Genomic DNA, 12351 nt, shown 5'->3' with positions numbered 1-12351 from the left:
AAATTTCATGGTTACTCATGCTAATTGAAAAGTGCATTGGTCAAAGTGAAAGCTTCCACTGGTAGTCTAGGAAAGCTTTTAACTCCTAAGCTCCTTCTCCTAAGCCCTCAAGTGGAGTCCAAGCATGAAGAGGATGCTTACAATGCAAAGATTGAGGGAGCTGAGTCTTTGGCATTCCTGAGTAGTGTGTACATTTCTAAGTAATGTGGAACAGTGTCTGCTTTCTCATCAGACTTTGATACTTCTCTGAGGGGACACTTGAAGTAGGAATGGGACTGAGAAGGGTAGAGTTGATTTAAAAAAATGACTGAAAAGAACAGCGTTCCTCATCAGTTTGCGATAACTACATTTTCACCCAGTCCTTTTCAGTTCCCAGAGACTGCTAACAACTGTAGCAGTGGCAAGTTTCGTGGTCATTGACTTGCATTTGGTAGGTAGGGCCCTTCTGCCATCTTCACTGAGCTTCTCAGAATTCTTTCAATTACCTGACAGCACATAGGAGTCTGGATATACCTTTTAAAGAGTCAGGGCAAGGAGAAAAGGAAGTAACTAGCGTATGTTAAATGCTATCTCTGTGCCAGCCACTGAGTTAGACACCTTACATGGATCATTTGTTTAATCACTTCTGCAGTCTGATAAGGTAAATATGACTTGCTTCATTTTTCAGATAAGATTACACAGTTTGAGGGGGAAAAGATCATATCTAAGTCTGCCTAAAGTCCACACCTGTACTATTTCTATTCTTCCACACCATTTCCAAAGTCCAGGCAGTTGTGATTTTTGCAAATGGCAATAGTTTATTTGAGGAAAAAAAAATCTTGCTGTACTATATAGAATGGTTTAGGGATTGAAAGAGCTTGAAAGCACAGAATTAGGGGAGAAAACTACTTTTGAAGTCATCGAGATATAGGATCATCAAGATCTGAGTCAGAATCGAGGCAGTGAAACTTGAAAGAAATGTTGAATGTAACTGACCTGAATGCGGAGAATGAAAGAACAAGAGGACAATATAATGCATGAGAAAGTGGGAGGGTTAGTGTGTAGCTAGATGGAAGGAGCACTGGTGTGGGCATCAGGAAAGCCCAGTCTGGTTTTACCACTAACTTGTTCTTTAGTCCTTGAATTTATTTAATTATACATGTCTTTTTTTGTTTTTCCTGATGGAAATAGTTGCAAATTGTTTTAAACCCTAATCTTTGAGTATTAGAATAATAAACCACAATAATATAGGGGGAGATTTAAAAATCTGTCTGCTTTTTCACAGAATTTGATACAATTATATCTCATGCATTATATTTTATTACTAGAAGGATCCAAACACTAGTAAACTGTTATTTTACTCAATGTGTTTCCACTACTTTGGTAGAAACAAATATTCACCAACCCTCCTCCCCCAGGCCAGTTGAGAGAAAAAAACTTATTAGCATAGGTTTTCGAGATCCTTAAGCAGAAAAAGCCTCAATTAGCACATTTTCCACATACTAACTTGCTGTCGGTAAGGATATATCAGAAATAAAAATACTTACTTGTTTTTTTTCAAGTAAAGCACTGCAATTTTCCCATTAACTGTAATTTTATACTTCAATTCAGTTTCAAATTTTTCCTGCAAAAATGCACAAACATTTACTGGTCATTATAAATACACACAAATATTCATTTGGCTGTGTTCATCTTTTAATCATTGGCAAACAATGCCTACTTTCTTTTTTTTAATTTTTTAAATTTTTTATAAACATATAATGTATTATTAGCCCCAGGTACAGGTCTGTGAATCGCCAGGTTTACACACTTCACAGCACTCACCATAGCACATACCCTCCCCAATGTCCATAACCCCACCACCCTCTCCATTCCCCCTCCCCCCAACCCCCCTTAGTTTGTTTTGTGACATTAAGAGTCTCTTATGGTTTGTCTCCCTCCCAATCCCATCTTGTTTCATTTATTCTTTTCCTACCCCCCAAACCCCTCACGTTGCATCTCCACTTCCTCATATCAGGGAGATCATATGATATTTGTCTTTCTCCGATTGACTTATTTCGCTAAGCATAATACCCTCTAGTTCCATCCATGTCATCGCAAATGGCAAGATTTCATTTCTTTTGATGGCTGCATAGTATTCCATTGTATATATATACCACATCTTCTTTATCCATTCATCTCTTTCTTTAATGGTAGTCTATATAGTTTATATACCAAATGTCTGCTTCTAGCCTATTTTAGCAAATCAAACAACTCTGCCATCAGAATAGACAAATTATATGAGACTTTTCTATCCATCCATCCATCCATCCACCCAGCTATTTTATAAATATTACTTGCATATAAATATTATATGCATGACTCTACTCAGTTCTGGAAATTCAACTCTAAGCAAGAAAAATTGACCCCTACTGTCAGAAAGCTTATAATCCTGTGGAAAGACAGACAATAAAAGTGATTTATGTTGCATGATAAGGGATATAAATATGAGTGCAATGTAAGCTGTCTAACATCTTAAGGTCTGGAAAGGCTTTCTTGAGGAAGTACCATGCAAGCTGAGATATGAATTAGCCAGGTGAAGCAGAGTGGGGAACTTATTTGAGAAGAAGGAATAGTATGTCCACAGACCCAAAGACCTCAAAGACTCCTACTGATGATTTTTGGTCTGAAGGTATTCTCATGGCTAACTGGAGGTCAGAATGTGGACAAAATAACAGGTGTATGTATTCAAAATCAGAAAGAAATTAAGATCTCAAGACTTCAGAAAGAGAAAATATCACCTCAAGCAAACCTCATGTGGAAAAGGAGAACCGTTTCGAGATTTAGATATACAAAAAGAGATACAAAAGACTGTATGTTAGAGAAGATGCTATTGAGCACTAAATTCTAATTTTGTTCTATAAAACAGAGTTATTAACCATTGTTACACTCAAAATCTAAAAATTCACTGGGGAGTGCCACAACATTGTTATTAAAGAGATCTAAGTATGGCCAACCAAATATGATGGAGTGCTATTTCCTCTGCTGGGCTGCACCTAAGGCCAAGCTTTTCTTCTCTTCTCCCTCTCCTAGCCAGAGCAATACCTGAGCTCAGCAAGGGACAATAGTGCATTAGACACTTCAGGTCAGGAGGATTGTGCAGGGATGCGCCATCTCCAAGGTCAGTTGGAATGGCCCCACTCCCTTAAATGGTTAGTTATTAGAGTCCTCTCTGATGTCAAAAGCTCCTGGGTATAAGTATCCTATACTGCGGGTCTAGATGAGGAGAGGATGCTGTAATTCACCTCATGTTGATGAATAACAGCAGCTGGGGGGAAAAAGGCCTGAGGTTTGAAAATCAGTTATGGAGAATCATTGTAACCACTTATCACTTAGATTTAAGAAAGGCCAGATGGAATTAAAATATTAGGAGGATAGCAGATATAATCTTCTTCCCAGAAAAGCCTTCCAGATACCTATTTTCTGTTAGCAATGGATTTTAGTGGATTTTCACCTAAAATGTTATTTGAAGATTATTTTAGAAAAGATTATTGCTTTTGGACTGGAAGTTTTAGCCAGCACTGGCATAGATTATAGATGAAAGGAAACAACAAGGAAGAAAACAAGTCTTTATGAAAGAGGTTGCACTGGGTGATGTGATAACTGCATGTCCCTAGTAGAAGTCCATGGTAGAGAGAAATGCCTACTAATAAATAAATAAATAAATAATAAAAAATCAATCTATCCTCCTTGTGTGCAACCTGAGTTCTGAACCATGAATGAGGAGAGGAAAGATGCATTTTGATTTGGAGAGTATCCACTAGAAGGCAATGATTAGGAGCCCAAAGAGTAGGGTTAGCTGGTCACAGGGACATAAAAATAAATGTCCTCCAGGAAAAATGCCATGAATAAGGTTGAATGGGTGGACTGGGAAGGTCACTATCCTGGATGTTCTGGGGATGGAAGAGAGAGTGTAAAGTCACAATGATGCCCATAGGCACACAGCAAATAGCAAATCACACTCTAGAAGTCCCAGGAAGGCTTAATGCCAATAGTACAACTGTTGTCATAACATACAGTAAGCTGAGGCCTCCAGGAACCCTGGCAGACCTAGCTCAGGCCTGAAATTGTTCCCAGTGTAAGGGAGGCATTGTGTTGCCGGATATTCTGTTTGGGGCATTGGCCAACAGCATGGCAGTTTTGGCCTCTAAGGAAGTGTGTGTGCTCTGGAGGCAGAATCCTGGGAAGATAGGGATTACCTTTGAAGTTAAGTTCCCAACATCAGGGACCTTGATTAAGTATTTGTCAAATATCCACCTATGCAAATATATGGACTACGTACTCCAGTAGTATCTATGCAGTTATGGACAATGTACTAATTCATTCATTCGAACATTTGTCCATTTACTTATTTATGCAACAAATACTTAGTTTTCCTTACGCCATGCATATAAAATATAATTAAAAATATGATAATGAATATGGCATTCACGTTTCTACTCTGGCCTTGAGTGTCCATTCCAGAAAATGTTTCAAAGGATCATTTCATTCTAGCTCAAATCTTAAGTAATTGGGCCAGGTGCGATGAAGTCAGAAGGATGAGGCCAGGCTCTTGGAATAGCAGACAAGAAAAGCCAGTGCTTCTGTTCTCTGGACCAGTAGAGGGCACAGTTGCTTAATAATAAGTACACAAGTCCTCCACATCTCCACTGCCTTGAGGAGTGAGTAGTCTAGACTAACTAGATCCCTTGTAACATCTATGGGATGCAGAGATCCCTTCAGTCACATGCAATCCAAAGTCTAGATGTTTCAAGTAATTGCTAATCAATTCCTTGCACAAGGAAGACCAATAGTCTCAACCAAAAAGCCTCGAGGATAACTTCTAAGAACTTGGCTTTTATCTATAGGACAGTGTTCTTATTGGTCATAAGCTGTACCTGAACAAAAAGAGAAGATTCTATGTCAAAAGAATGTGCCTTCTGTGTGGCAGATAAGGATGTCCTGGCTTCTCTAACCTATGCTTATGAGACAAGTGTGATGTGGCAGAATTCAGTCACCCTGACAGAGCAGAACTGAAATATCAGACATGCAGCAACATGGGACTTTACATGCATAACCAAAACGGTGGCTGGAATCATACAAAGGCTTAGCCCTAGATGATCAGAGGGAAGTGACAAAAGATACATGGGGTGACTGTCGCATAAAATACAGGACATCAGTTAAATCTGAATTCCACACAAAGTGAATAATTTTCTAAATATAAGCATGTCCCATACAATATTTGAGATTACTTACACTAAAAAAAAAAAAAAAAAGCATTCATTGCTTATCTCACATTCAAATTTAACTGAGTATCCTGTATTTTTACTTGCTAAATCTGGTTGTTCTACACACAGTAGAATCTATAGCAGGAGCTGTAAGAATGGAAACTAGACATCAGTGACCAGGGTAAGGAGGTGAAATTCTGAAATACCAGAACATGGAAACCACTGGCTGGGAAAAGCAGGTCAATACTTTTGGAATGTTTCTTTAATCAGGAATTACTTTTAATGGTTCAATCACATTCTTGCTGTGGGGTACTTCAAAGGCATCAGCAGCCCCTGAGAACATCAATGCCGCTTGAATACTAAAAGGCAAACATGTCTGAATTACACATATTTGTGAGATGGCTGAAATCACTCAGTGCTTCCCCCTTTCCATTCTTCATGGCTAACATGTTACCTTCTACTGTCTACAACTGAAGGCAGCAAAGAGAAGTTTGCAAATATATTACACAAAACACTAAAAATAAAAATGGAATTAAAGCATTCAAGTCATTTAGGCATATTTTCCTTCCAATCTCTATGGAATTTGGTGTAATGGTTTTATTTCTTTCAAAAGATAAAACTGACATGTTTTGTAGGATTTTTTTGAACCAAAAGGCATTTATGGAATGCTTTTCATAGGACATGGGTTGAGAGACGAGAGTGAAGGAGGGGAAGAGGCATGTTAAAGATGTAGAAAATACTTTTTTCTTTTTTTTTTAATTGAGCTTGGCCATTTTAAACCAGAAGAGATTAAACTTACACTCACAGACATGCGGGAACATGTATACACACACACACACACACACACACACACACACTATAGTAAAATCAATATTAAAAGAAAATCAAGGGGCGCCTGGGTGGCTCAGTGGGTTAAGCCGCTGCCTTCAGCTCAGGTCATGATCCCAGGTCCTGGGTTCGAGCCCCACATCGGGCTTTCTGCTCAGCAGGGAGCCTGCTTCCTCCTCTCTCTCTGCCTGCTTCTCTGCCTACTTGTGATTTCTCTCTGTCAAATAAATAAATAAAATCTTTAAAAAAAATAAAAAATAAAAAATAAAAAAAATAAAAGAAAATCAAGAGCCAAATGGTGTAACACTGACCATTCCTGAAGCATGGTCTGTTCTATGTTGACTTCACAAAGAATATAAGATGGACTGGGCATTACATAAACGGGAAACATGTTATGTAGGGAAAAAAATCCTTAAAGGGCAGATAGGTAGCAATAAGTATATTATTCATAAAGGTCTTGAGAATACCAAAGCTGACTAAAAAGGAGGTTGTACCAAGAAGCAGAAAGAAGACAAAATGGCTTAGTAAACCATAGCATCAAGCAAAAGAGCCAAGATGGTGAGTCCTAAGAAGTGAAGTGTGGTGAGTTATATAGGTAGTGTCATAATATAATTTTGAGCAGGGACTTAATAATTGTATTCTGCTTTGCTTTTCAGTAAGTTTTCTCAAAATAGCCATATAAGATAAGCATGACTATTATTATCTCAGTTTAAAGACACAGAATTTGAAGTTCACTTGCATCTAAATTTATAAAGAGAAAATTAACAATGTTAAGATGTTGAGTATAAACAAGGCTTTTCAATTCAGATCCTTTACCCTTCCACTAGGGATCAGGAAAACCTAAAGTTCATACAACCAGTTAATCGAGTTGTGGACTAGACAAATAATGTGTTTGGGATAAATATCAAGCACAATGTATCAACTACATCCATCCACTCAACTATTCCAAAAATTAAGATTGATAATCTAACTACTCTACGGTTTTTCATCAAATTAAGTTGTTCAAAAGCTTAAATTTGTTTTAGAAGGAAATCACTTTATAACTACGATAAAAACACTGGATGTGTATTCAAATTTTCCTCAAAATATTCAGTGACAAAATGTATCTGGCATTTAAAATTTTTTTTTATTTACTTATTTGTTAGAGATTGAGCACGCACACAAGCAGAGGGAGTGGCAGGCAGAGGAAGAGGGAGAAGCAGGCTCCCCACCGAGCAGAGAGCCCAACACAGGGCTTGATCCCAGGTCCTGGGACCTGAACCAAAGACAGACGCTTAACCAACTGAGCCACCAGGTGTTCTGATATTGACATTTTTAAGAGAATGCTGGAAAACATTTGAGGGGACCATACTGATAAGGAATCCAATGCATAAAGATCCCATTCAAATTTAACAGAAACATTTTGTTGAAAGAATTATTTTGATAAACAGGGTCTACTATGGGTTCTGCTATTATAAATGTTTGCTTTAGAAGAAATCATCTTTCAGGAACCTTATCCAGTGGTGGGGGGTATGTACTCCCAGGGAGTGGCATCTCACAATATTTCTGCAAGTTATTATCTATGTCTCATTTATCTATATTTTTCCTGGCTCCCAGCAGAAAACTTCTGGGTGCAGGTATTTAGAAAATTGCTGAATGAATCACTGTGTTATAGCTTTTATCATTTGACTGAGAATGTGTTTTTTCATTAAGTAATAAGAACTATACAAATTTTAATAAATTTCTCTTTAGAAAAGACAAAGGTAAATTTTATGTTTAAACATGGTAATTCATTCTAGCTTAATTTTCATCTACAATATTTTGTTTTCTACTTTAATATTTATGGTTTTGTTTGTATGTGTGTACATAGACACATAGATGATCAATCAATAATAGATAAAATAAGTTGTATCTAATCTCTTTGGAAGAATCATAAATTACCATAAATTAAAACTTTAAAGTATTAAAGTTTACTTTTTGTGTGACCATGGGCAGTTTATTTCAATTGTCAGAATCCTAATCTTCAAAATGAGACTGATAATAGAATACTGGGTTATTGTGAAGATTATTAAAAATAAAGTCGAACAACAAATGCAAATAAATGTCTATAATTAAATACATATATATATACGTTATAGTTATATATCTATGTGTATATCATATGTAAAATATGTATGTATATTTTTTCAAGATTCTTCATTAAGTCAAAAGCTGTACCTGTTGTTCTGCCTCCTTGACTTCTCTTTTATGTACTGGATGGAGTCTTCTGGGATAAACCACTTCATAGTTCTTTACTCCAGGGAGTTCTTTGATAGCATTTACTGAGGGGGAAAAAAAGTAAGAGAAGATTTAGCAGAGCAGAACAAGTAAACAAGATGGTTGGAAATAATCAGCCTTATTGCATTTCTGATGAATAATATTATATACAGAGGTTTACCTGAGTTATGTCAGAGAATTATTTAAGTGTAGACATAGACAAAATCAGAAGTCCACACTTCCTTTCAAATCTTGAACCTATATCTTCAAATATTTCCCCGCTGAAAGTGTTTCTCTATTTGGTAAAAATAGTTCTTCGGGATTTTTTCATCTCTCTTTGCTACCTTGAATCCTCTATAGAGGAATATAGCAATGAGTACAGGCAAAAAGCTAGTACAGCAAGGCAAAAGCCAAACTAATCTAAGATACTAATCAACGTAGGCATAATTGTGTAGAAGCACTCTGAAAACTAGTGTTACAAAAATGAAATAACTAATGCATGCCATTTCTGACTCTAATACTTTTTCTTATATTTTCCAATTGTAATGACTAAAACTAAGACAGTAAGAAAAGCTCCAGTATCAGCTCCATAGGATGCTTGGCTTTTGCAATACAGATAAACTTTCTTTTTTGCATACAAAGCATGAAAAAATGAAAATTAGAGAAGTAAAATCTAAAACATTTTTACTGGTCTGGAAGGAAAATTTTTGAGCCTGCAGTCATATTGAAAGAGAACTGAATAGTTATCTCACCCAACCTTCTATCTATATTTTGAATTGTTGTTACAAGTTATTTTAATTTTATTTTTTGAGAGAGAGAGAGAGAGCATGAAGGCACACACGAGCAAGCAAGGAGGGACAGAGGAAGAGGAGGAGAGAGAATACCAAGCAGATTCAATGCTCAGCACAAGCCCAACTAGGGGCTCCATCTCAAGACCCTGAGATCATGTTCTGAGCCAAAATAAAAAATCAGATGCTTAACCAACTGAGCCACAGAGGCACCCCTCCACAAGCTATTTTTCAGAGAAATTCAGAGTTTTCCCAACGCTAACACTTAATTTTCTATTTTCTCTTTTATTTGCTCACTTGATCAGTCCTTGCTCTGGGTAGAGTAATGGGTAAGGAAATGTCAATAAACCAGTTCTTTGGTTTTTCAAGGGGCTACTGGTCTACCCAGAATATAGATGCAGTAGGAACTAAACTGTGGCCCCAGCTTCGCAATTGACTAACACTATGGACTGGAAAGGCTTTAGATCTCTGTCTCATGACTAGTGTGCTCTCTAAAGATAATCCCAGCTCATTAAATTACTCAACCCTAAATTCTATAGTAATATAAATTTGCTATTATTGTTGATCTTTTAACAAATACAAGTATTTCTTTTGTTAGTCATCTTGGATGACTTGTACATTTATCCCAATGATGCTCCTGAGAATATTTATTTTAAAAACTAAAGCAGAATCTTTAAAAAAATTGTAGTTATGTCAATTTTTTTTTATCATTTTAGGATGGCTAAATGCACTTGACCTCTCAAGAGCTATTTACTTCTAACTTCGAAGAACAGGAAAAGTAATGAGCTAAAAACTCATTAGGTCAAAAATGAACAATTAAAGGGATGGAATAATTTCTCTTTCACTGGCTCAAGATTTACTTTTTTAACATTTAAATTCAATTTAATTAACATACAATGTATTATTAGTTTCAGAGATAGAATTTAGTGATTCATCAGTTGCATATAATATCCAGTGCTCATTCCATCAAGTATCCTCCTTAATGGCCATCACCCTCTTACCCCATCCCACAACCCACCTGCCCTTCTGCAACCCTCAGTTTGTTTCCTATAATAAGAGTTTTCTGTGGTTGTGATGCCTGGTTGGCACAGCCAGTTAAGCATCTGCCTTCTGACTCAGGTCATGATCCCAGGGTCCTGGGATTGAGCCCCACATCAGGATCCCTGCTTGGTGGGCACCTGCTTCTTCTCTATCTGCCATTCCCCTCGCTTGTGCTCTCTCTAGCAAATAAAAAAGTTTGTTATCATTTGTCTCCCTCTCTGTTTTCATCTTATTTTTCCTTTCCTTCCCCTATGTTCATGTTTTGTTTCTTAAATTTCACATACGAGTGAAATCATATATTTTTCTTTCTCTGATTGACTTATTTCACTTAGCATAATGCCCTCTAGTTCCATCTATATTGTTGCAAAGGGCAAGATTTCATTCTTTTTGATGACTGAGTAATATTCCTGTGTGTGTGTGTGTGTGTGTGTGTGTGTGTGTGTATGCATGTGTCTCAAGATTTACTCTTAAAAACATTTCAAAACACCTTAAAACCATGGATTCAACCCTAGAATACTTGAACCTTGGGTTTAGTTCTAATTTATTAACTGTTTGAACAGACATGGCAGATTAAATGATCTCTAAGGACAGTTCAAGCAGTCTATGATTTTATGCAAATAAATACAGAATTCCTCATAATCTTTTTGAGGAAGTGATGATCATTTGGATAAATTTTTAAGTGGGTGTGATAAAATAAGTCTTATTACATAGTCAAGACTTCAAAAAGTACATAAGTTACCTCAATGACTTCTTGTTGTTACAGAGATAATCACTGGGCATTTTTATTTCTATTTAATTAGTTTTTGGTAAAGGAAAATAATAACACTGTTTTATAAAAAATTATAACAAATTCAAAAATCTAGAGGAATATTATCAATCATTTTATTAACATCGAGTTGAAATGTTTATAATTATTATACTTATTTCAAAATAATAAGATGTCACAAGATAAGAAAATTACTCTTGCCAGAAATGAACTGATGGTATTGACACAATTCCCTGGAGCTTCTTGTAAACCCATAATACCAAACAAGCATACTGTAAGGCAACCACATGCTGTCTAGTGTATTGTGTCCAATCAATGCAATTAATCCCATTAATATAGAGTTCATAAAGCCATATTCACCAATGTTGCGACCAGAGTAACTCTTCTAAAAGTCCTGTATAAAAAGTGGTTTCATCCAATACACACATTATTCTGAGAGTAAATATTAGTCTAAGTTACCCTGAGGTCATAAAATAATAGCTAATCATAACTGATTCTTTTATAAAAGCAAAAAATGATAGCCCACACAATTTTCCCATTCAGAAGTGGTGAGGGAAAGAGGCCAATCCAACCACTGCAGGTTTTCTTAATATATACACTCATCTAACGAGGTACTGTATTGACTAACATAACATAATAAAAATTATATATATATACACCCATCTCCATGATTCTAGTTAGTATCCATATCTTAATGTTTTATGAAATCAGAAATTACCAATTGACTTAAATAAGGAGCCAAGTATGTAAATTAGTGGAGAAATTTATTCCCAACTCTTTGATAGCTGAGCACTTCCCAATGACAAACAAAATTAATCAACAAATGAACCAGAGTATTTTTTTTAAAGCCTCTGGGAACCTCTCCTTTTCTTCAGTTTCAAACCAACAGACTTTCAGCTCTTCTCAAACTCTTGCAACAGAGTACATTGTCTAAGAGAAACAGATAGAATTTCTTTTAATGGCTCCAATTTTTATGAAACCAAGAAAGCCCATGAAAGAACGAGACTTGAATTATAACAAATTAGACAGCCATTAGAAAAACAGACAGACCTAAATATTGTTTGGCTCATTCATCCTTAAGGTTGATGGAAATGACACAGCCTCCTCCCAGCTGAGTAACATCAGGCTAATTATTTTTGAAGCCTGTGGAATAAACACAACAACTGCCATCCAGGGATTATACAAATCTGAGATGTAACACAATATGTTTCTACTAATTCATGTAAATACTTGCTTTCTCTCTCCCACAGAACTCACATGTTGGATTACTTCTGACAAGAAAAACTAGATCAAGAAAAGTAAAACTATTATTTTGGCTTGGGTTAGGTAATTATTTTACTGTTTATTAGTTTTTAAAAAGTTAAAATGCATTGATAAGATTAATACAACAGGCCCTGGTGTGGGTTGCTACTTTATTTTTTAATAAATTTGGGGCAGTTTTGGAGTTTAGCCATAATGCATAATATTG

The 12351-nt window shown here is 36.1% G+C and overlaps 1 protein-coding gene across 1 annotated transcript in view; it reads right to left on the bottom strand.

The window, feature by feature from the left end:
- The window catches only part of ADAM28 (ADAM metallopeptidase domain 28), an 82970-nt gene that overhangs the window by 68163 nt on the left and 2456 nt on the right, over nt 1-12351 (bottom strand). Inside the window, exons 2-3 of the mRNA XM_047717374.1 lie at nt 8250-8353; nt 1527-1603 (exon numbers count right to left, since the gene is read on the bottom strand). Of these exons, the coding sequence (XP_047573330.1) occupies nt 1527-1603; nt 8250-8353 (181 nt within the window). The remainder of the gene's footprint in view (nt 1-1526; nt 1604-8249; nt 8354-12351) is intronic.

The sequence above is a fragment of the Lutra lutra genome, chromosome 2 (genome assembly GCF_902655055.1).
Source record: "Lutra lutra chromosome 2, mLutLut1.2, whole genome shotgun sequence".
NCBI classification, from domain to species: Eukaryota; Metazoa; Chordata; class Mammalia; order Carnivora; family Mustelidae; genus Lutra; species Lutra lutra.
Note: the sequence above shows the minus strand (reverse complement) of the source record. Positions and strands in the feature narration are given on the sequence as shown.